The sequence below is a fragment of the Bidens hawaiensis genome, unplaced genomic scaffold (genome assembly GCF_021521415.1).
Source record: "Bidens hawaiensis isolate Kalapana, Puna unplaced genomic scaffold, B.hawaiensis_p1.1 tig00003781_1, whole genome shotgun sequence".
NCBI lineage: Eukaryota > Viridiplantae > Streptophyta > Magnoliopsida > Asterales > Asteraceae > Bidens > Bidens hawaiensis.
This window is the reverse complement of record NW_027491218.1, coordinates 1740737-1766352: the sequence shown is the minus strand read 5'-3', so window position 1 is coordinate 1766352 and position 25616 is coordinate 1740737. Positions and strand designations below refer to the sequence as shown.

Below are 25616 nucleotides of genomic sequence, written 5' to 3'. Positions count from 1 at the left end.
GTTGTGGTTGCATATGGATCCTTGCGTCATTCCATTTCGTTTAGGATTAGGAATATACGTTAATTTTGGTCCATATTCACCTCTTTAATATTTTAATGTAGTGGGACTTGTAGCTCAGAAAATTAGAGCTCATAGCTACCGATCACGTGTCGGGCCCACATAGATACCAAACCAAGTATTAACAATAGAATCTGTTCATGGGTATAGTCTTTATCATTAGCCAGGTTTGGGTAAGTTTTAACTATTAACATACCAGACCCGTTCGATCACTCCTACCTATCCCTAACAAGTCCTACAAAGTTCAAAACTTTTGAAATCCATTTTATAAAGGGGTATTGGGTTTTAATATTCTCAACTTTCATCAATTACCACTCCCAACTTTCTATTTGTTATAACTTATACACCACTCCCCCCTTTCACCATATTTGTTTTGTCACTCATTCGCTTATAGATAAATACGTCGTTAGTGGAGATGCTGACATGACATTTTTTTAATTATGTGGCAGGCTTATGTATAATTCTTTTTGAAATTCAAGTGTCTAAAATTCCAATAATCAACAACCAGTCATATTCTACCCCACCCTCACCCTAATCAACAACCATACCACCACCATGATTTGAATCACCGCCACCATCTGAACGACCGCCACCACCTGAACCACTGCCACCATCTATTTATTTTCTCCATCTCTCTCGATTTACTCTCTAGGTTGGAGGAAGCGTATGTGTGGTGGGAGCATGTAGTGAGGCCACCATGGAATAGTGTTTTTAAAAGAATATGATGTGAGGTTAGTCAGGCAAATCAACGTCATTGTCGCCATCAATCGCCCCTTTTACCTCTCTTGTTGCTCTTTACCTATCTTTTCATTTCCCTCGTTTTTCCGACTACCACCTCATTTGTAGAGATTTCAAATTTGTTCTTTTTTATGAAATTAGGGTTGTAATTGTTAGAGATGGTGGCTATGATGAAGAAACATGGGTGGTGTAGGGTGAGGGTGGCGGCTATCACACCCCCATCTTGGGCCTGGGCATGCAACCATCAGTTGGTACACTTTTTGTAAATAAATCAGAGTTGCGGATTAATTGCGAAAATATTTACGTGGATTAAAATATTAATATTTACATATCAAAATACGGGATTTAATAATACCTGTTAATGTTTACAAAATGATTACTTGTTTATCAAACCACCATTTACATATTTTAAAATTTAACAAAATGATCTGAGTCATCAAATCGCCTAGATGTCACTTCGATTCTTCAAGCACGACGATCCTTCGTCACCTGTAAAACAGTTTGAAAATACGTCAGCAACACATGTTGGTGAATAAGCTGACACATAAAATATTTTATTTACTTAATTACCCTTCGAGACATAACTTAGGTCTCGGCCCATCGTGGCTTAGGAATAATCAAGTTAAAACATAAAACACAATTACAAACTTAAGACCTACTCGAAACCGCTCAGCAAACACCGCAGCGTTCGAGATTACTTAGCTACCATCAGTATACACATGATTACCCTCTCTCGGATGTAACTTAGGTCCGACCCGTCATGGTGGAGGCTTATAACCAGGTGTGGCGCGGTGTGCCCACTGTCTAACCACATATGTAAGGATCCAAACAAACGACATGACAGCCTGAGGGCCAGCGATTACTTTTGTTCATAATGTTTTAGAGATACGTAATCTCATGTAATCAATTTATTTGACTCGTTTAATACAAGTTTATAAAAGTTGGGCGTATTCACCTTTTAAAGGATCAGCTTCACTTCACTGATCGATCTTTCTTTAACTATCTCGGACATATAGTAGGAGTATAACCTTTTGTTAATACTAGATATTTAATCTAGCTGAAGACCTTTAGTCTCTTTTGTATAATCGTTACCTCGATTATATTTTCTTTATGAACCTCGATTAATATTTTATTCGGGCATTATCTCTACCTTGGTTGGATTATTATTCCCTAGATTCTCGGGCAGCACTTCGACGCTTTCTCGTTTCTCGAATCATCTTGTTCAACACCTTCTTGTACGTAAATCGAGGCACACCGATCGTTGAACTTCGTTGGCACGCACTTCGAGGCGGTCGTCGGGTCTTCTCTTGATTGCACGTACTTCAAGGCAACATCATCGCTATGTGGCACAGATTTCGAGATAATGTCGGTTTTACGCATGGATTACGAGGAGGTTCGGTGGGCATATGTATCGAGGTAGTGAGAGAGTGTATTATAGAGAGAGAAGTGATTGTAACTTGAGGTGTGTGATGTGAAGAAGGCTGATGACCCTATTTATAGGCGCTGCTCAGCTGACCCATCGCGTAACGCGGTGGGTTAACGGATCTTATAAAATTATTTTATTGGATATGGATACGTTATGACCTTCTTGGATGTCATCGCGTATCGCGACTAGGCTTGATGAATCACCTTGTAGCTTTGCCACGTGCTTGGTTTTAAAAAGCGTGAAGCGCACAAAAGCGACAGGGTCAAAAACTAAGGCGCAAAGCGTGAAGCGCAAAAGCGGCAAGCTTTCCGTACGTGAGGCGCAAACTGTTCATGTAAAAAATATTTTATGTATCCCATATATTTTTTAGCATCACTACCCAATATATAGCTTTATATATGATTTAGTATATATTTTACCTATAAGTATAGGCTCAAAAGCCTAGTGTACAACGTCCGGATGCACAAAACGTTGTCGTGTACATGAAGCGTGCGCTTTTTGCGCTTTTTTGTGCGCTTTTTGCGCCTCTGCTGCGCTTCTTGTACAGAGTGCGCCTTATGTAAAGCGATGGAGCATGCGCCTTAGGGCGCTTTGCGCTTTTTTGCGCTTTAAGCGCGCTTTTTAAAACCAAGGCCACGTGTGCCACGTGGCTTACGCAGTGCCACATGGGGACACGTGACGGGGCACGCGTCTGCTGTCAGACCACGTCATTGCGATACGCGATGATGTTGGGTCTTGGGGGATCGCGTATCGCGATCGGACCGAATAACAGATTTTTATTTTTATTTTTATTATTTTTTATTTTTTTAGTCCTTGGACTTTAAAGACTGGGCATTTTTATTCGAAAATTTCATGATGTTACAGCGGCATCGGTGGTTGGAGCTGCGAAATTAGGCCCGGGAACACTAGTTTAGGTGAGGTGATGCGATGATGAATTGTAAGGCCCCGTTCCCGATAGCCCTACTTTAGCGTCGGATTTACTCATAAACACAGTTCTTACAAATCAGAGTAATTAAAACTTTCGCGGAATATAAAAACTTTCATAAAACATTACAGCAATCCAAAACTTGCCTTAATTAAACATTCTTGTCTTTCAAAATAAACGTCAATTAACATTAAAACATCTTGAGTCTTCAGATGCCAGTCTCCTATTCGCCCACCATGTGCCCGCTCAAGCTAGCTGTCTCATTCTACTCACCTGCGTGCATACTAAAAGTCAGCTACGCTGAGTGAGTTCTAGTTAATCGGACGCCATACATTACATACACATACATACATATCCGAAGATACATATCCATACTTAATCTGTTACCCCACTACCATACATACATACATACATATATACAGTCACTAACCTCAGTCTACCGAGAGTACGTTCATAGTCCGCCGTCTATACCTGTACTCAAGGTCGTAAACACGTAAAAGGTCCGCAGTCCTTACCTATGTTCACCAGTTATAGTACGTGCAAGGTCTGCAGTCCTTCTCTGTACCATCCTATATTGACAACACGTACAAGGTCCTCAGTCCTTCCCTATGTTGCAACCTAAACCATAGCACGTGCGAAGTCCGCAGTCTTCCCCTATGCTACCAGAAGACAAGTATAGCACGTATAAGGTCAACAGTCCTTTCCTGTGCTGACACCTATCTATAATACGTATAAGGTCCGCAGTCCTTATCTACGTTGGCGTCTATCACCTATAACCATAGCACGTACGAAGTCCGCAGTCTTCCCCTATGCTACCACAACACAAATATAGCACGTATAAGGTCCACAGTCATTTCCTGTGCTGACGCCTATCTACATTACGTATAAGGTCCGCAGTCCTTACCTACGTTGGCGTCTATCTCCTATAACACGTATAAGGCCCACCGTCCCTATCTACGTCTACATCTATCATCTACATCACGTATAAGGCCCACAGTCCTTAACTACGCCATCACCAGCCGAGTCTAGGTCCAACAGAAGTTAGAGGGATTCGCCATCCTAACTTACTATGTCGAACGTAGGACTCACGTACCATTAGTGTATCTGTATACACATACTTCACATATACAATAATTACATTATAGCATAAGAACACTCTAGGCGTTCTTTACATCATTCATTTAACAACCATACCCCTTGTCGATACGTGCAATATCCGAAGATCGTTCACGCCCCGACAAGTGTTCATTTGTAATGTTCATACATCTTCCATATATAATATTCGTACCTTTATTTATAACCTAACAGTACGCGCAATATCCGAAGATCGTTCGCGTACCGACAAGCAATCATTCATACCTATCACATATATCACATATGGCATACACTTATCACTTAGGATAAATGTATTAACAACACATCGAGTATGCACACAGCCCCGAAAACATAACGAGGAATGGGGCTAGAAACTCACCTGAACTAGGTTACTTCTTCTGCTAACGGTTACTCCTTCTTGAGCTGTGCGCGTCTAACTGTTTAATAATTACAGTATTAAGTACTGCTCTAGTCATCTCATTGCTACTTAATTAGTCTTACACGTCTAAGCTGTTTTACTTCATTAAATCATTACCTGGTTAGTTAATCGTTACTCATTAACCTTTAAAGGTATCTTTCATAAATTGCCAAACTCTAAGGGCTGTTATGTAATTATATAATTCTTTTCTAAGTCCAGGGACCATTCTGCCTTTATATTAAACTCCTGTTCGTTACTTTGCCCTTAACGAATTGGGTAAAGAATCATCCTCTGATTCGCTAAGCTCCCATAACGAACTAGCTAACGAATCACCCATAACGAATCACCCATAGTTCTTATCCAGACTTTGACTCAAGGGTCAAAGTCAAAATCGTCAAGAACAGCAAATAATCAACAGATCTTAGATATGCAATTAAACCTTCGTTTCTTAACCATATATCACGATTTTGGTATCAATGGAATCGTCTGACCAGCGCCTACAAACCCCAACCATCAAATCGGCCTAACATCGATGTTTAAGGGGTGCGATTTAGGCATATAGGTTACAGGTTCTTTTAGGTTAACAATTAACCTATCAAATGCTAATCAATTCCAGTAATATTTGTTGTTTTGGGTTTGTTTATAACAAACTAACACAGATCTATGATTTCCCAAATCAAACCGAACCTATACGAACGATTTCTAACTATAAACGTACCTTGAACGAGTCGAACTACGAACACGGTTAAGCCTTGATGGTGTTTTGGTCCGTCACGACGTTCCGGCACCAACAAGCTCGGGTTTTCGCCTTCGGATCTTGGTTCGGGTTTTAGGATGGTGTTGTGTGTGTGTTTTCTAAGGTGTAGGCTATGGTGTAGAGATTGATAATAATGGAAAGGATTAGGGTTTTAGGGGGTATTTATACTCCCTTAAGCCCATGGACCTAAGGCCCATATTTCCTTTTTGGTCCATAATTAACTCCATCTAATTAGCCTACTTATCCTTTCATCCTTATTATTTTATCAATTCTCTACTAAGTCAAGTAAACTTTTTCATTATAAATAAATAATATATTAAATACTATTTTTAGAAATTTCGGGATGTTACATGAATGGTCATGAATAAGTCTGGAGAGAACGTGAAGTCATTTTAGTAGGAAAGACGATTGTGGAATTAGACTTTTTGCACGAGAGTAGACGGTGGTGCTTCGACAATTGTTTTACTAGTGGTGGTTAAAGGCAAGGGGGTGGCGATGGAGGCGGGTGGTGGTGGTGGTTAGGGTTTTATGATCTCGAAGATGAAGTGATCAACTTAAATATGAATTTTCTTTAAAACGGATTTTCCATGTAGACTTGCTAGCTCAATTATAAAAACGTCCACGTCAGCATCTTCAATAACGACGTAGTCGTCTCTTAGCAAGAGAGTGACAAAAACAAATAGGATAAAAGTCGAAAGTCCACTAGAGCTGACGTGTAATGAATCTCTACTATAGTCGAAAGTCCACTAAACTAAACACAACACCAGCCGCCGTCCACTAGAGCTACTGGTGGCAATGGATTCATCTACGTCAATCCATCATTCAAAACCCTAATTTCATTCAATCAATTAATCACATGAATGAATCTCAATGACCCTCCATGTTAGATCTTCAAGATCCATCGTCACCAAGGTCCGATTAACCTTCTTATTCTCATCAATCAACTCATACCACCATTCATCCACCAATACCCATTTCAAGAAAACTCTAATTTCATCAACCAATTGGGCGTTTTCACACCCGACAAAATTAACCCAAACCCCATTACAGAAACACCTAAACCCACTCATTACACAACCCCATTTGCTCACTAAGCTTCTTTATTCCATTAGACACCAACCCAGAATCGCAATTAGGGTTTTTTATTGGGTTAGTAAACAACACGGTGTTCGGGTGTCGAATTGCTCGGTTATCGCGGTTCTCGAGATCCTCGCGGAAGCCGGTTTGATGAATCGAGCGTACCCGGTTATGGAACGGGTGGTTTGTCTGGATTTTGATCGGGTTTTGGATGATTTGTTTGATAAAAAGATGAATCCAAATGTTGCAGATAAGGTGTTCGACTATATGCTTTTCTTTTTAGTTAAGAATTTACTCGTCGAAAAATGTTTGTTAGTGTTTAATAAGATGATTAGATGTAACGTTTTACCGGACGTCAAGAATTGCAATCGGGTTTTGAAGCTTTTACGAAATAAGAAGCTAGTTAGTCGAAGGAATGAGATATATAATATAATGAACGAGTACGGGATTAAACCGAATATTGTAACGTACAATACGTTGTTGGATTCGTATTGTAAAGAGGGGGCGATTGATCAGGCGTTAAGTCTTTTAGAAGAGATGCAAACGCGAGGGTGTGCACCGAACGATGTTACGTATAACGCGTTAATTAGTGGTTTGGTTAAAGCAGGTGATTTCGAGCAAGCGAAAGAGATGATTTCGAAGATGTCGGTTTTGGGTTTGAAAGTTTCGTCGTATAGTTATAATCCTTTGATTCGCGGGTATTGTGAGAAAGGGTGGGTTGTTAAAGCGTTTAATCTTGTTGAGGAAATGAGTGTAGCGGGAGCTTCACCGAGTGTGTATACATATAATATTCTCATGTATGGTTTATGCAAACAAGGTCGGGTTTTTAACGCTAGGCAACAACATTCCGCTATGTTAAAAAGGAATATTACACCGGATATAGTTTCGTATAATGTTTTGATATACGGGTATAGTCTTTTGGGGCGTTTGACCGAGGCTTTCTCGTTGTTATATGAGTTAAGACGTATAAATCTTTATCCTACTATGATTACCTTCAACACCCTTATGCAAGGACTATGTATGAACGGGAATTTGGAGAAAGCAAGACGATTGATGGACGAAATGGTCGATATTGGTTTTGATCCGGATGTTTACACTTATACGATATTGGTCAATGGTTGTTACAGGATGGGTGATTTGACCATGGCTAAAGAAACGTTTGATGAGATGTTGGCTCGTGGGTTGAAACCGGATCATTACGCTTACACGACTCGGATAGTTGGAGAGTTTAAGCTTGGTGACACATCAAAGGCTTTTAATTTACTAGAAGAAATGTTGGAAAAGGGTTTAACACCTAATTTAATCACGTATAATGTGTTTGTACATGGACTTTGTAAGGCTGCTAACGTTGAAGACGCTAATAGGTTATTAAAAGAAATGGTTAGTAGCGGTTTTGTTCCGGATCACGTGACGTACACAAGCATAATATGTTCTTATTTAGATTTGGGAAATATTCGAAAAGCTAAAGACTTGTTTTTTGAAATGGAAACCAAAGGTGTGACTCCAACGGTCGTGACTTACACTGTGATGATTCATGCTCATGCGGTTAGTAGAAGGGTAGAATCGGCATTTATGTATTTCAAAGACATGGTAAACAAGGGTATTATGCCAAATGTGATTACGTACAATGCGTTAATCAATGGTTATTGTAAATCCGGAAGAATGTACGATGCTTATGAATGTTTTGTTGAAATGGAGTCAAGAGGTTTAACCGCTAATAAATATTCGTACACAATTTTGATAAAAGGGAATTATGATTTGGGAAATTGGAGTGAGGCGTTACGGTTGTATAATGAGATGGTGGATAGAGGGATCGAGGCGGATTCGTGTACGTATAGTGCACTTTTGAAGCATATAGGGTTGAACTCGAAGGCTCATGCGGTTCATTATCTTGAAAATGTGGTACTTGGTAGTTATGTGAATGGTGAACGGAAATCGGTTGGTTATTCATAGTGGTAGTTGAAGATGCAAAGTTTCTTTAAGTTATGTGGCTCATCAATTGTGAAATGACTTTGGTGGACACATTGGCAGATCTCTTGCATGGCATTTTAGGTTGGTTTGATTCATATTCTTGTCTATGTGTGTGTGTGTGTGTGTGTATATATATATATATATAGGGCAGGTTCAAGAGGGAACTCAAAAAAAGTGGGGAACTGGGAACGGTTCATTTTACATGTAAAAAAATAATATAAAGCTCAATTTCACATGTAAAAAATTAGTTTTAGCATAAACTTTTAAGACTTTTTTGCTTATAAATACATGTAGAGACATTCCAATAAAAAAACGAATTTTGCAAAAAAAAATAAAAAATTTACGCTTTTTAAACTGAAAATTAAAAAAAAGAAATTTCATTTTTGAAAAAGGCTTCTACATGTTTTTACATGTAAAAATCTCTAAAGATTATGTAAAAATGTGTTTTTTACATGAAAAATGATTTTTTTAGTATCTTTTTTACATGTAAAATGAAGAGTGATTCAGTTCCCCACTTTTTTTAGTTCCCTCTTGAACCTGTCCATATATATATATATATATATATATATATATATATATATATATATATATAGTGTGTGTAGAACCTACACATGTGTATTGTAGGTAAACAACTAAAAGCTAAAGGAAAACATATGAACAATTTAGTTTGATGGTTTTTTATGTACATATTACATAACATTCACCTTTGTATTTAAGTACAAAATCGTAAAAATATAACTCGTTAATAAAATTAATAAACGACTGTGGGTCAAAGTGTCAAACTAGCCCGTTTAAACGTTTAACTTTGGTTGCTTATTTATCATGTTTGTATGTTTTGCAGTGATCTTAACTCGGATGTAATACATTCAAGGAGATGAAAAGGCAATCTTTTTGGCCATAAGACAGGATAGTGATAGTATAACAGGTATGATGTAGATGAGATAAATGTCCGAAAATTTTGAAATTGTATTCTTTCATTTTTTTACTAAATGAATGTTGATGTATGATTATTATCATGTCAACCATAAATGCATGCCTTACTTCTTTCCCCTTGGGGACGATCTACTTGTACAAGTTATTAATATAATTGCAAGAATGAGTTTTTAGCTACAAATGCAAAGTAAACCGCAACCGTCATGTATTCTTGGTTAGGCTGCATTTTAACTGGTCCCATTGGTTAGGCTGTTTTTCAGTGATGGATTGTTTCGGTTATCAATAATAATATAAAAGGGATGAATGAACAAGACAAGAAAACCATCATATTAGGATTAGGATAAGCAAACACACTTTCGGGCTAAATGGAGTCATCGTTCATGGGAAATGAATGTTGTTGCGAGTGTATTATGCGCATATCGTGTTTGTTGTACAAATATTACACAATGTTAGTATGTAGTTAGTACTATTGTGAACTAAAATCAACTTCAACTCTATGTTCCAAATTTAGTAATTACTAATTACCAAGTAACCTTGAATTGAAAATCTTATCTTTTAATACAACCCAAATGAGTTCTTTTAAAATTCTGACAGAAAAGTTTTTTCTTTTTTTACCCTTATGAAAGGAAATTAAAGAGAATTGACTGTTTTTAAGATATATTATACATGAGTGTTTACATCATAAGATTTTACTTATATACCAATGAGACATATCGATGAGTTATGTGTATTCACTTTTTTTTAGAACGGTTAACTCACACACCCATAGTCATACTCCTAAATCTACCCCACTACTTAGTATGATACCCGAATCCATAACCCTAATGAGGATGGACACTACTATTTATCATTTTTTATACCACTAAGCTAGAAGCCATTTGACGTGTAATCACTTTACTTTTTTGAAATCTACGTTTTGGGCGACAAGAAGTTAGGTTTGTATATTTTAAGACATTTTTGTGTTTATAGATGTAAAGACATACGAAAAAAGGTTATTATTGTTAAGTTCTATACACAAGTGAATTTGGTGGTAAGCAAGATTGTACATAAGCGAGGGGTGCTTATGGTCCGATTTAGAGTTAGATACTCGGAGGTTGTTAAGGGTTGAGGTTTTTTTTAAGACCGGCTAACTTACACAACCTCTAAGCTTACTACTACGGGGGTGTTTGGGATTGTTGATAGGTGTTTTGTATTATGACTTATTGTGAGGAGATAAGTTAATAAGTTAACAAGTCACAATATTGTGATGTAAACCCTTGATCGTTTAAAGTGGAACACCTTTTTACGCACTTTTATATGTAGGCTACAAGCCATTCAAGTTGAGCTTTAAGGAAGATTGCGTATGTATAGCTAAACAATAAAGTCCAACGAAAATCTGTAAAACTAATCATCTCATAGTTTGGTATGGTTTTTCATGGCCGGTTTTAGCCTAAATGATTAATCAAACCGATGATACAACTCACCCTCACCTTTGACCGCCCCACATATTAAAGGGTCAGATCTTAGTTTTCCTCATGGTCTTCAGACCAAATTATTAACCAAACCCAATATTACAAGCATATGTTGAAACAAATTACGTAAACCCGGTTAGTAGGTGTAGCCCTTAACAAACATTCCTTTCTTGGCATCATCACTTTCGCCTTCCGTCGAGTACTTTCCAAGTTGGGCCAGTGAGTTTGCTTTCGCACGGGTCAACAATGCCTTCTGGGCTGCTTCAACGTTCTCGGGCCGCCCTTGCCATGCCTTGAGCACGGAGTTTTGAAGGGCCCGTGCATATGAGAAAGACACGTGCCATGGGTTCGGGCTTTGGTTCATTGCGTGTAGGTTTAGTGTAGCTTCCATTTCAGATTGTCCTCCTGACAAGAACTATAGAACCACCATTTTCAGTTAAAAATAAAGATTTATTAAATTAAATACGTTTAACAATGTTTTTAAGTTTTGTAAATGGTACCATGATGCCTGGAACTGCAGGTGGGACCCTCCTCTTGAGCATGGTGAGTGTATATTTAGCAACGGTTTCAGGGTCAGCTTTTTCCTTGTGGTCGGCGCCTGGTGTAACCATGCTGGGCTTAAGCAAAATTCCTTCGAATAAAACATTGTTTTCTGCTAAGTAGTAGAAAGCCTCGGACCAAACTCTTTTAGCTACTTCAAGTGTCGTGTCGATTGAGTGGTCCCCATCTAGAAGGATCTCGGGCTCCACTATTGGCACTAACCCATTGTCCTACACAAAGAGATCATACTTATATAAATATCATAAACTATTAAACTATATTAAAATATAAAAAGTGTACAATATATAATAAATAGAAACCTGAGAAATAGCAGCATAACGTGCAAGTCCCCAAGCAGCTTCTTTCACAGCCAAAGCAGACGGACCGCATGGAATGCTCACAACAGTTCGCCTAGAAAATAAAATATGATGATTAATTAACTAATTATTACTAGGCCTGTAAACGAACCACGCATTTAGCGAACCGTTTGGTGGGAATTTCGTTTATTTAATAAACGAACGAACATGTACACATGTCATGTTCGTTCGTTTATGTTCATGAGCGGTCGTTTACTTTAAAGTCGCTTATGTTCACCCGTTTGCATTCATTTATGTTCGTTAATTTACGTTTGTTTACGTTCGTAAATATATTCATTTAAATTTTTTTAGGCCAAATACATAATACTCATTTAATAACTTTTTAGGCCCAATATGTTGTTACTTTTTTTTTACTATTAATTGGTTTTAGCTCAGTTATGCTCGTTTATTGTCAATTCACTTACAATCGTCTATAATGTTAATGAACAAACATAAACGAACACAAACACGTTCATTTTCTTAACAAACAAACACGAAAAAAAGCACTTCGTTTAGTTGTTCACGCTAGACTTTTTTGTTCGGTTAAGGTAAAACGAACAAAAACAAACATGCTCCGTTCGCGCTCGTTTGGTTCATTTACAAACCTAATTAATACTACACCGTATTTATATTATTTGCACATTTATCATGATATATATCTCACCATTTGGCAAAACGAGCTCCTTGCTTGTAATACTCAGCTGATCTAGAGGCCAAACCGTCTAACCCTTGACACCAAGATTCATTGTTGGATCCTGGAAGTGGAACCAAACCCTGTTGACCGTATTCAAATATGTAAGAATATAAATAAACAGTTAAAAGAATATTTTGAAATATTAGATTTACCTTATCAACTTTGATTCCGGGAACAATGTTCTGTTCACGCAAGCAGTCAACCATTTTCTTTCCATCTGTAGTTGACTGAAACAAGGTTTCTTCAAATAAGATGGAACCCGAGATGTATTGACCCAAGCCCGGTGTGGTCAACAGAAGTTGTCGGTATGCTTGTCGGTTGGCTTCGGTGTTGTCTAATCCAATAGATGCTAATCTCTTTCCACAAGTTGCATTTGATTCATCAATTGCAAGGATACCACGACCCGGTGATGCAATTGTTTTCTGATCCAAGAAAGAAAAAAAAAGAGTAATTTAGCAAGGATTAATATATTAATGCTTGCAATTATCCTGAATCTTGCATTAGCTTCTCAAGAGTTCAAGCTCCATATTTTCAACAGCGTTTTCTAGGTTTGACTAATAATGCTAGAAGTTTGTTCAATAGAAAACAAATTTTAACAAATAATTGCCTTGGGTATCACATTAAAAGCAATAGGTACAGATGTTTATGCGGTTCTTGCAGTTGTCTACATAAAATTGATTTTGTATTGAACACACACACAAACAAACACACTCTTTTAAAAGAAAACTCCACATATTTGTGTCTATATTTACCCAATTTGTGAACGAAATATTTCATGTAAATAACTAACAATGAAGGTATATAAAAGAGGTACAGAAAAACTCTAGAAAAGGTTCTAAATTACAACTTAAAAAAACTAAAGAGTAAGCTAACAATGATGATCAAATTTGAGTTAGTTTAATACTCACTATACTAGTATACTGGTGTACACTTCATGTCATTTAATTTCGTAGTCCCATATTTTGAAGCAGACGAGCAGTAAGTACAGATGATTGAATCACAAAATTCACAAACAATAGCTTATAGTGAAAAGAGCTATCTCTCTTTTCAAAGATACATGTTCCACTTCAAATGATCACAAATATCATTACAAAAAACAGGAGTTCAGGATTCCAAATCTAATAAAGTCCGGTGCATTATGGCTATTTTGCAAATAAATAACCAGTTGATTATTATACATTTGGGCTACAATAATTGAATTGCATTGCTTTATTGAGCTTTTATAAATTACTTAAAATACAGACTAAAAGATGAAACTCTACAAATTCGTTTCGGTTTTTATTATGCAAAACCAAAACCAAATCGTAAGTTTTGTTTTCACAAAAACATAAAATCACACCATCGGTTCAGTTTCGGACCGGTTGCACACATTTACAACTGCTAATGATTCAAAGAGAACGTTACCACTTGGTAGGGGTGAGCAGAAAACCGAATTAACCGAAAAAAACCAAACCGAGGCATTAACCAACTATTTATTTTTTGTTTTTTTTTTAAACCAAATTCTCGGTTTCGATTCGGTTTTCCATTTTTAAAAACCGAAAAAAACCGATTGATGATGATGAAGATTATGAAGACAGGGACTAAACTTTGATTATAAACAAGATGATGAACAAAGATTAGGACTAAGGTTTTAGTGTTTTTTGATTAAGAACTTTGTTGAATTTTAAACTCTATTACTCTTAACAACTTTGTATTCGTATGGTTCCACGTAATAACTTTGTATCTTCACTTTTATTTTATTTTTTCACCATGTCTACACATAACTGAAAAAGAAAAAAAAAACTAGAACCGAAACCGAAAATAACCGAAAAACTGAACGAAGACTTCGGTTTCGGTTTCGCCTAAAAACCGAACTGAACCGTGCTAAACCCTAACATCACCTACTACCTAAAACAAATCAGATCCTCTATACAAACACACAATTCACAGCAAATTCATTTCAATTCAATTCAAAAACAACATATATAATTAAAAAAAAAAACTCACAGCGGTTTTAACAAGCTCTTCGGAGTACGATCCAGCACGAATAACTGACACACGAGTAACGGCAGGTGATCCGGACCGTTGACTGAACGATCGTTGACCGATCCACGGTGAAGAAGATGCGTTTAGCTTCACGAAGTTTGCGGACGCCATTGAACTGTGGATCTGATCGATGGAATAAAGAGTTAGGGTTTGTTTGTTTATAGTGACTGTGTGATCTCGGAGTGTCCGCCGGTGGCCAAGGGTTGGTTTATATAATAATAATAATAATAATAATAATAAGACGAAGGTGGTGGTTTAGTGTGTCCAAAAGACGCTTTTACCCTTCTAAACACAGTACACAAAGAATAAAGAGTTAAAAGGACATTTTCGTTCGTTCGTTCGTGTGGTTTGCTGCTTTAGTTCAAAGTTTGAAATTTTATCAATATAGTAATCATAGTTTTAAACATTAGTTAATTACGTCTCGTCTGTCTAACGGCGTCCAATTATGTCGTTATTTTAAGGGTATTTTTGTCTTTCTTCTTTTTATTTTGAGTTAATGGTTATTTTCGTCTATGTGGTTTAATACTTTTGTTACTTCAGATTAAAGTTTGAAATTTTGTCAATTTAGTCCTCATAGCCAATTATTTCCCCTCGTCTAACGGCATCCAACTATGTGGTTACTTCGTTATCACGTTTCTCTTGCGCGCGGGTCATAAATGTCTTTTTAGACATTAGGTGAAGGTATAATCGTCTTTTTAGACGTAATCAATACTGTTTAGCCATCTACAACCCTAGAGTTCGACGAATTCAAGAACAACACCATGATTTGAAGAACACACAGGCGATTTGGTGTATCGATTTCTTGAGAAAACATGGAAATGTGGGATATTCGACCTCGTGATGTTGATCTCGACTTAGATGTTCGCTACGGTATGTTAATCTCGAATATCCATTTGGATGCCGTTAGACGAGGGGACATAATTACGTTGTTCGCTACGATATTCGGCCTCACATAGTTGGATGCCGTTAGACGAGAGGAAATAATTGGCTATGAGGACTAAATTGACAAAGTTTCAAACTTTGGACTGAAGTGGCAAAAGTATCAAACCACAGGAACGAATATGACCATTAACTCAAAATAAAAAAAAAGACAAAAATACCCTTAAACTAACAACATAGTTGGATGCCCTTAGACATGTGGTACATAATTGGCTAATGTTTAAAACTATGAGTACTAAATTGACAAAATTTCAAACTTTGGCTTGAAGTGGTAAAGGTAGCAAACCACAGGAACTAAAATGGTCATTAACTCAAGAATAAAATATTATAATTTTACCGCTAAGAACATGTGTAGTTAAAACTTTTTATACCTAAGCGTTTTGTGACACGTGGCGATCCAGTAAATATTGGAGCGGTTTGTAAAAAGTAACATAGTGATAAAAACTCCATAATTCTCATGCAATCATTCCTCCTCTCTCTCTCTCTCTCTCTGTCACACACACAAAACGAATCCCCTTCAAAGTTATGTACGTAACTTTGACACCCAAAATGTCTCCAAAAACTTAGATGCGGGCCGGTGTACATGGTGGTTTGGGAGAATTTTGAGTAAAAACGTCGGCCAAAAGATTAACAATGTAACCCATGTTCAAATCCTCTCTCTTTATTTAGTTTTGACATCAGGTGATCATGAGAGGTGAGTAGGTGTGTTTCACTAGTTGGATTCTTGAACTGGACGAGTTTTATCTTGTTGTATTTTCATGCCTTCAGGCGAGTGTCACGGGCGTTGGCCTGAGGTGAGTTTTCTCCGGATTAAAATGCGAGTGTGATGAATTTTGCTAGTCATCTATTTAGAGGATTTGTTGCATGTTCAAGAAAAGAAAAATGCAAAAGGGAGTTAGAAAGTTAAATATATTTGCATTCTTTTTACGTACATATATATTTATAGCGCATAGTTTTATTATGCTGGGAAAACTTCATATAATTGGTTACCGGAACAATTGCCAGACCTGATGTAATATTAACTAATAGATAAGTCTATAGAGTAAGATTCGAAATTAATATATAGGAAATTAATCAAAGTAAGATTTGAACATGAGATATCTACTAAAGTCTATAAGTTGATAACAGTTTATCTTAGTTTAAAGACAACTAATGAAGATTAAAGTTTTAAGTTGATGTGGTAACGGTTGATAAGGTATCAGTAAACGTTTTAATGCTATGAAACATAGCAATGTTTTAGCATGCATACAACTAGAAGATATGGAATGAATATTGTCGTTCAATATAAAGTACACGAATTACATAAACGGTTCTTCGACGAGTTGGATACATTACAACATTATTAAACTTAATAAATGACGTTTACTTGGACAACTAAAGGTCATCTCCCTTTAAACTGTTTGCATGCGCTCTAATACCAAGATTATTGTGACGCTCTAATACCAAGAGCATTGTGAGAGTTGTTTTGGCGGGGAACACCCCTCTCCTCCGCCGGGGGGGGGGGGGGGTGTTAGACTTCAAAAAACCACCCAACGTTGTGTACACAACTAGATGAAGGGGAATGTGAGCCAAGTTTTTTTGCATTTCCCCCCTCCTCCACTACGGATTGCCTAACATCTACCCATGCTTTGTGATAAAAGAACCTAATATGCACACGTGTTAACATCTGTTGATCCAAAAGAGGCCTACCTACGCACACGTGTTACAACTATGTCGATCCAAGTAAGAGCTCAAATAGTATATGATGAGTGGTTATTTGTGTTAACACACAAGCCTCAACTTCACAAAAACATGCTCAACTTATAAAACTAGAATTGTGTATTGATTCTAAATCAGCCAAAACACAACAAACGCGATCCATTGAATGCACATTATGACATATAAGATCACGCGTCCATCAAGTAAGAAGATATTTATGTCAAAGCAAAAACGAGCACAAAAAAAGGCATACGTTTATAACTTCTAACAAACAACATTCCATCACAAGGACAATTAAGAACCTTAAAAGTGACTAAAAAGTATGAAAATGTGGTTCAATTTAAAGAGCAAGAAACCTGAATGTACAACATGGTCAAAATAAACACGATCCCATAACCATAATCTTTTGACGATGATTCACAAAGCAACGTCTCCTTCACCTACAAGCAACTCCTGAAAACATCAAAGACAAAACAATTAGTTTCCAGGATCTTTTAAAAAAACCATACAAACATGACAATACTAATATTTATAGACGTAAACGAGTCGAGCAGCTCGTGAACTACTCAAGATCGACTCGCTAAAAGCTGAGCCGAGCTTAAAAAACATCTAGCTCGTTTAATAATCAAGCTTCATATATTATGTTATATAATATATCATAGTTATAAATTTATATAAATATAATTATATAACAAGCCGAGCTCGAGCCCGAGCTTTGGTTATAGAGCTCAAATGAGCTCGGGCTTGGGTCATTTACATCACCGGTACTATGCTAGTACCTTTTTCCTTGCAGCCACAGAGTGAGAAAGCCTTCCTTTCTTCTCCCTTTGGCATTCTCCACAAAAACTTAAAAACTCTTTTTTGTGCTTTTTCAGCTCCCTAAATACAGAACTGCAATAAAAATGCTTTGTATTAGGTAAGTAATATAAAAACCGACAAAAATCCAAATTGGCATGTTCATAAGTAAACGAGTCACATACCTTCTACACCACAAGAGTAAATTAATTCTATGCCCGGATGTGGTAGCTCTGGCACCATGTCTATGACGACCCCGATGAATAATTGCACGACCAGGGACATGAGAGTAATCGAAAATTTCCTGTCATTAATAGATGCATGAATTATTAATTTAACTAATAAAAAGTTGAGATAAATGTAATAACTATCCAACATTTGAGTGGTTCGCATATGTTGTCCGAACACAAAAGAAAATACACAAGAGGAGGAGTTTGACCAAACACTGACCGACCCTTTTGCATTTAATAAACCGAAAATTAGAGTACACCATGAGTAGGAAACGAAATTAAAACCATAATCTAAATCCCGAAATAATAAATCTCCATAAACAAAATAACCCAAAAGAAACTAATAATAAAAAACACACATCCAGAAGATTCTTAAAGCCAAGATTTTGACCCGTTTCACATGTGAACTACGATAACATCTTACCCCTTATTTTAAACACTCATCTCATCCCTACTTTCTTTGCAAGCATTTGGTGAAAATTCTTCACAAAAGAACTGATTTTAGTATTGTCAAGCATACCTTCTTCATGCATTCATAACAAGAGCTAGCCATATGATGTATTTTCTTAGTTTCAGAAATGAAGATTCTTGTAAGACCTACGTTGCACATTTTTATGTTTTTATGTTGTTGGCCAAAAAGGTATTTGCACGTTCCAGGTAAACGAGAAACTCAAAAAAGAAAAGGAGGTAGACGATGAGCGCCTACAATCCATTGAAAACTCTTATGATTCCAATCGCCACATCACATTGTTTTTTTTTTTCAAACACTACACATCTTCATCACGGTGCTTAAACAAGCCTCGGGAGATTGCGGAGTGTCTGGGAAAGCTGTCGCCCGTTCATCTTATAGCATTCCATAATCGTCAGACGCTCACTTAAGCACTATGATGGTCTGTAGTGTTTGGATAAAACAATGATGTGAAAGCTTGAGTTTTCAATAGGCAGTAAGATACTAGCCATTTATCTCTTTTCCTTCCTTGGGTCTCCTCATCCTTGAACTTGCAAATACCTTGTTGAGCAAGAACATAATGATGGTCAACAAATGTCTTATCAGTGTCTTCCCAACTGAACCTTATGAGTACACATCGTGCAGCTCTTGTTGTGAATGCATGAACTTGAAGAAGCTATTGAGGGTATGCTTGTCGAAGATACTATAAAGTCAATTCTTTCTTGAAGAGATTTTCACCAAATGGAGATTAATTGAATGGTTAAAATTTAAACTGAAAAATGTATACTAAGATAAGAGACAAAATTAAGTTATTATATAATTTTGGAACTAAAGAGGATTGTGACATGCAAAGCCCACCGAAACATTAAGAAAACTTAAGCCAAAGAAAAAGCCCCACAGCCCCCCCCCCCCCCCTTTTTTTCTTCTCTCTCCCAATAAAAATCCTCAACTTTTATCCGACGTCTACACAAATTAAAACTTAAAATTTCCTGTGATCAATGGGATTTGAGAAAGCAATAAAAGAAACTAGTAAACTAGTATTATACATCACTTAACATGTAATGAAAGGTGTACCATCACGTAGCATGTTAAACAGTTTATATAGTAGAATGAAATATAAGGTGAAGCTGGTTAACATTTTACTCTATTCATATAATGTAACAAAAACATATTTGTGTACCTCGGGATGTGTTTCAGTATTCACATGTTTCTCACATCGCAAACCTCTGAAAAACAGTTCCCCACCTGTAAACTGCTTTCCCAAGCATACATTTAAAGTGACCTCCGAGTCGTCCACATGGAAACCTAGAAATGAGATAAGCCGATATACATATATAAATGTTAAAAAAAACAACTAAATCGTGAGAACTTTGACCACTGAAACAATAGCAAGACTGAATATAAAATTAAATACTTGAGTAATGTTCTTGAAAACTTAACAAAAAATGGCACAATTTTTATAGAGTTTGTCTAAAATACCTACCTACTGAAATGACTTTTTGCCTCAAATAAACGTAAGCGCTAATTTTAAACAAACAAAACAGAATCTATAAAGCAGGAACTTATCACATACCCAACTCAACATCTCTATCCATGCCATACTCCACAACAAATCCGTGATGAGAATCAAGAGAGAATCCACCAACATCAGGGAAGTAAACTGCACAGATTTTAAAAGCAGGGCAATAATAAGAGTCATGTAGGGTTATTTTTAACTAATGTTAAAAAACTTTTATAAACGAATTTACTCTTTGAGATATGGCGGATGAAATCTTCCATTAACTTATCAAGTGTGCCTTGCATGCCGAAGTCATCAAGAACAGCCCCAAACTTGTTCATTGTATTCGGTCGCATGATTCTGAACTTTGTTTCGTGAACCCACTTCTCGAAATTTTCCACCTGAGCAATTAGAATTTCATTATAAAAACATAAAATTTAAAGTATCCGATGACAAAATAGGAATATAAACCTCGCTTAATAACATTTCACAGAAACGTGGCTGCAGCATATCAAATGTGTAGATTCCGGGAGCAGGTTCATTTATTATGCTTTTAATACTCTCATCTTTGTTCTTTTCAAGGGCACTGAAGGCCCTCGTAAATGATGGAACGAAAAACATTGAAGAATTTATTGTATAAAGTTCTCTGTAAAGAGGCTGAAAATTAACAAAACAATCAAGAAAACATATGCATATCAGAATAAACTCAAATGAAAAATAGCAGTTAGTCATACCAAACTAGATACTTGTGTATATTGTTGAATTGTACCTGATAATTGGATACAATTTTTTGGCGGTATTCTTTATGCTTTTGCTCCTGTTAAAATTGAAACAAAGAAAAGATGATTAACAAGTTATTATTAATTTACCACAATTATTGTTTGATATAAGAAATACCAAATTTAAATTGATCACTCCAAACTCATGCTTTGATGCAAAATTATCAATGAATTCTGCAAAAGTAAAAGCTAATAACCAATCTGCACTTCTGCAGGTATTTTACCTAGAGCTGTAAACAAAACGAGCCGAACGAAACCTTGTTTGTGTTCATGACTTTGTTCATTAAGAGTTTACCAGACTAAAGAACAGTTCACCAACACATGACTGAACAAAATTTCTTGCTTGTGTTCATTCATTAAAAAATAACTTTGTTCCTGTTCGTTCGTTAACTTTGAACACAAAACGACATAACTACATAAAGTGATCACAGATAAACATATATAAATTTGCAGATAGAAAACATTTTAATCCCAAATATGATACATAACTAGCCAAAACATACATCAAGTTAAGTACTTAAAAAATACAAACCGAACAAGCATAAACAAATGTAAATGAACTTATATGAACGAACATTCATGAACATGTTACCGAACGTTCACGAACACAATTGAACAAATGCAACCGTTCATGCATATTCATTTAATTAGTGAACAGAATTCCTTGTTCATGTCCATTCAGTTATTAAACAAACAAACTCCCTGTCAAACGGTTCACGAACTGTTCACTTGTTTACAGCCCTAATTTTTATCATTCTAGGTTAGATTTTAATCACTTTGATTACCTAACTGTTTTCAATTTCTTCAACAATTTAAGCACAACATAACTAGATTCTGCTAAAAATCCTCTCAGTTTACATAATTCAAGCTTCAACACACGCAAGCAGTGTCAAAATATCCAAATACCTAGCTTGTTCGCGTTCTGTATGCTACATATGTAAATCAAACTCTAAAACATATCTATTTTCAGAAGTTAAACTTCATTCCTGTTAATCGAATGGAAGTTCAGAACAATTAAATGAACGCGACCTTCGTTCATCTTCATTCATTTAATAAACAAACAAACTCCGCGTGAAACAGTTCACGAACTGATCAATCGTTTACAGCCCTACTTTTACCATTCTAGGTTAGATTTTAATCACTTCAATTACCAACTGTTTTCAACCTCTTCAAAAATTTAACCATGACATAACTAAATTCTGCTAATATTTCACTCGGTTTACATAATTCAAGCTTCAACACACGCAAACATATTCAAATTATCCAGATACCAAACTAATTTGTGTTCTATATGCTACATACACGCAAATCAAACCCTAAAACAACTCAATGTCCAGAATTCAAACTTCATTCCCATTAATTATACAAACGCGACCTTTGTTCACGTTCGATCATATACTTAATCGAACAGAATTCCTTATTCATGTTCATTCATTTATTAAACAAGCAAACACAAACGAACTCTGCTTGCTCCTTGCAGCCCTAATTTTACCATTCTAGTTAGATTTTAATCGCTTCATAACCTAATTGTTTTCAATTTCTTCAACAACTTAAGCACAACATAATTCAAGCTTCAACACACAAAAACAATATCAAACTATCCATATACCTAGCTACCTCATATTCAATATACCACATATACACAAATCAAACTCTAAACCACTTCAATTTACATAATTCAACCTTCATACCCATAATCAACAATCCAATTCATAAAACCACCACATATTCTCACCCGAGTACGTTCTCCTTCGGTCGGATACCGCCGCAATATATCCCTCATGTACCTATACTTCTTCGAACAATTCAGAAACTGTTCGCTCGTTTACAGCCCTAACTTCACCATTCTAGGTTAAATTTTAATCACTTCAATCACCTAGCTGTTTTCAATTCCTTCAACAATTTAAGCACAACTTAACCAGATTCTGCTAAAAATCCACGCAGTTTACATAATTCAAGCTTCTACACACGCAAACATAGTCAAATTATCCAGACACCTAACTAATTTGTGTTCTATACGCTACATACATGCAAATCCAACCCTAAAACAACCAACTTTCAGAATTCAAACTTTATTTTGTTCACATTCGTTCACATACTTAATCGAACATAATTCCTCATTCATGACTTCATGTTCATTCATTTACTAATTATTAAACAAGCTAACACAAACAAATTACCCGCCTAACGGTTCACAAACTGTTCGCTCGTTTACAGCCCTAATTTTACCATTCTAGGTTAGATTTTAATCACTTCAAACACCTAATTGTTTTCAATCTCTTCAACAATTAAGCACAAATAATTCTACCTTCATCACTCACAAAAACAATGTCAAATTATCCAAATACCTAGCTATTTCATATTCAATCTAAGCAGTTAATGCGAAAAAAATAACGGACATCGGTAATTTTAATATCATGTAAACTTTATATATATAGAAAATTTAACACTAATACTTTATATATAGAGAAAATTCCTACCATTAACAAAATAACCTTTCTCAACTTGCAAATTAAAACACTAACAAATGTAGCAAGTAGGTACTGATTAAGACTTAAAACACTAGCATGATACATTAAAAATTGTTAATTAAAGCTTAAAATGGGAATATCAGTGATATCGAATGCATAGTGTTCAATATACTACATATATGCAAATCAAACCCTAAACCACCTCAATTTCCATAATTCAACCTTCATAACTATAATCAACAATCCAATTCACAAAACTACCACATATCCTCACCCGAGTACGTTCTCCTTCGATCGAATACCGCCACATTATATCCCTCATGTACTTAAACTTCGTCGAACAATTCACAAACTATTCGCTCGTTTACAGCCCAAATTTTACCAGTCTAGATTAAATTTTGATCACTTCAATTCAATCACCTAACTGTTTTCAATTCCTTCAACAGTAGCAAAACATAGCCAGATTCTGCTAAAAATCCACACAATTTACATAATTCAAGCTTCTACACACAAAAAACAATCTCAAATTATCCAAATACCTAGCAACTTCATGTTCAATATACTACATATATGCATATCAAACCCTAAACCACTTCAAATTAACATAATTCAACCTTCATAACTATAATCAACAATCCAATTCACAAAACTACAACATATTCTCATCAGAGTACGTTCTCCTTCGATCGAAATTTCATAAACTGTTCGCTCGTTTACAGCCCTAATTATACCATTCTAGGATTCATAAACTGTTCGTTCGTTTACAGCCCTAATTTTACCATTCTAGATTAAATTTTTGATCACTTCAATTCAACAACTTAAACACAACATAATTCAAGCTTCAACACACAAAGACAATATCAAATTATCCATATACATAACAACATGCATTAAAATAAATCCCTAAAACACTTCAATTTCCATAATTCAACCTTCATAACCATAATCAACAATCCAATTCACAAAAATACCACAAATTCTCACCCGAGTACGATCTCCTTCGGTCGAATACCGCCGCAATATATCTCGCATGTACTTATACTTCGTATCTCGCGGCACATCAAGCAGATTCGGCGGCAAGTACCGTTCGAGTGAGCTGAACAGAAGCGGAGTGAACTCCATACCTAGATCATCGTAGTTATCCGCCCGGTGGTCTTGGTTAGGGTTCAATCGGAGCCGGTAGTTGGCGTTTGATGGTGCCAGTCCGCCGCCGTTGGCGACGGCGACGGCGACGTTCGCCGGTGACGATGGCGGTAACGACGGATCGTTTCCACGATCAACGGCCATTGATGAATGAAGAGAGGAGTTAGCGTTTGTAATTTGGGGGTTTTGTGGTTGGTAGGTAGATAATAATAAGTAATGATATTATTATTACTATTACTAATATTTATAAAGGAATTTTGAAACGGGTATTTTAAAACGGAGTATTTTACAAAATCCGACCCGAGTTGACGGAGCAGAGTTTGATTTGGTTAACCGAGCCGGGATGGAGAATTGGAGATGGTTGAAAGTCGTGATGTAAGTCGAAAGTGATGGACTAATATGTGATACGAATCTACGATTATGATTAAAGTTGAACGCGATAGTTTAAATGCTATATAAGTAAGGACTGATTCGTTACTACTAATTACTAAACTCTAATTAATAAAATTACAATTTGGAAAGTGAAGATGATTCCTATGGTGTGTTATAAGGCATGTGGTATAAGTGGTATTTAAAATAAATGTTTTTTATTTTGTTTTTAATTTTGTTCGTTAAATCTTGATAAATGATGGTTTTACGTATTTTATTTTTTGGTTAAATGTTTTTTAAAAGTTTGATATACCTCCCCTTCTCAAGGTGGGATATCCCGCTAGTTGTAGTCATTTGTATACTGGTCTTCTTTTATTTGTCAAAACTACTTTCAAATAATAGTTAAGATACTCTTAGCCTTTCATTACAATGATATAAACATTTGATATAAGTTGGTGGAAGGTTAGCGTATAACAATGTTGTGTATGATGTGCCCAAAGTCTTAAATTCCACTAGACAATGCTAAGATAAATTTTACTATACAATTTTTAGGGCATAGTTATGTGTTGTCGTTGTCTTCGCGATATTTAAAAGTTTTGATGACAAAGTTGATAAAATTGTTGAAACGCATAACAAGGCCTCATGACGAAATGATCTTGTGCACACTTGTTAGTCGGACAATGATACATCGATGACATCATGCACATTATCATGTACATGTTGTGTGACGTATAAGTTGATTACTTAAATGTAACATACAATTCAATAATTTGTATACAACCT

General features: G+C 36.1%; 3 protein-coding genes across 3 annotated transcripts; 1 reads left to right on the top strand and 2 right to left on the bottom strand.

Annotated features, from left to right (window-relative positions):
- Window positions 1–6178: 6178 nt before the first annotated feature.
- On the top strand, window positions 6179–9588 carry LOC143624473 (uncharacterized). Its single transcript, XM_077095115.1, has 2 exons — window positions 6179–8545; window positions 9306–9588. Exon 1 carries the CDS (start codon window positions 6287–6289, stop codon window positions 8444–8446), a length of 2160 nt encoding a protein of 719 aa, XP_076951230.1. The 5' UTR covers window positions 6179–6286; the 3' UTR covers window positions 8447–8545; window positions 9306–9588.
- Window positions 9589–10773: 1185 nt separating this feature from the next.
- Window positions 10774–14643, bottom strand: LOC143624470 (fructose-bisphosphate aldolase 3, chloroplastic-like). The gene is made up of 6 exons (XM_077095114.1): window positions 14425–14643; window positions 12591–12860; window positions 12409–12518; window positions 11709–11799; window positions 11349–11618; window positions 10774–11263 (listed from the first exon to the last, which is right to left on the bottom strand). Exons 1-6 carry the CDS (start codon window positions 14572–14574, stop codon window positions 10985–10987), a joined length of 1170 nt encoding a protein of 389 aa, XP_076951229.1. The 5' UTR covers window positions 14575–14643; the 3' UTR covers window positions 10774–10984.
- A 2644-nt stretch (window positions 14644–17287) lies between these two features.
- On the bottom strand, window positions 17288–24692 carry LOC143624469 (2-oxoglutarate and iron-dependent oxygenase domain-containing protein CP2-like). The gene is made up of 9 exons (XM_077095113.1): window positions 24306–24692; window positions 20841–20888; window positions 20543–20728; window positions 20322–20472; window positions 20147–20233; window positions 19754–19878; window positions 18081–18199; window positions 17880–17991; window positions 17288–17553 (listed from the first exon to the last, which is right to left on the bottom strand). The coding sequence occupies exons 1-9, from the start codon at window positions 24606–24608 to the stop codon at window positions 17518–17520; spliced, it is 1167 nt and encodes a 388-aa protein (XP_076951228.1). The 5' UTR covers window positions 24609–24692; the 3' UTR covers window positions 17288–17517.
- Between the last annotated feature and the right edge of the window lie 924 nt (window positions 24693–25616).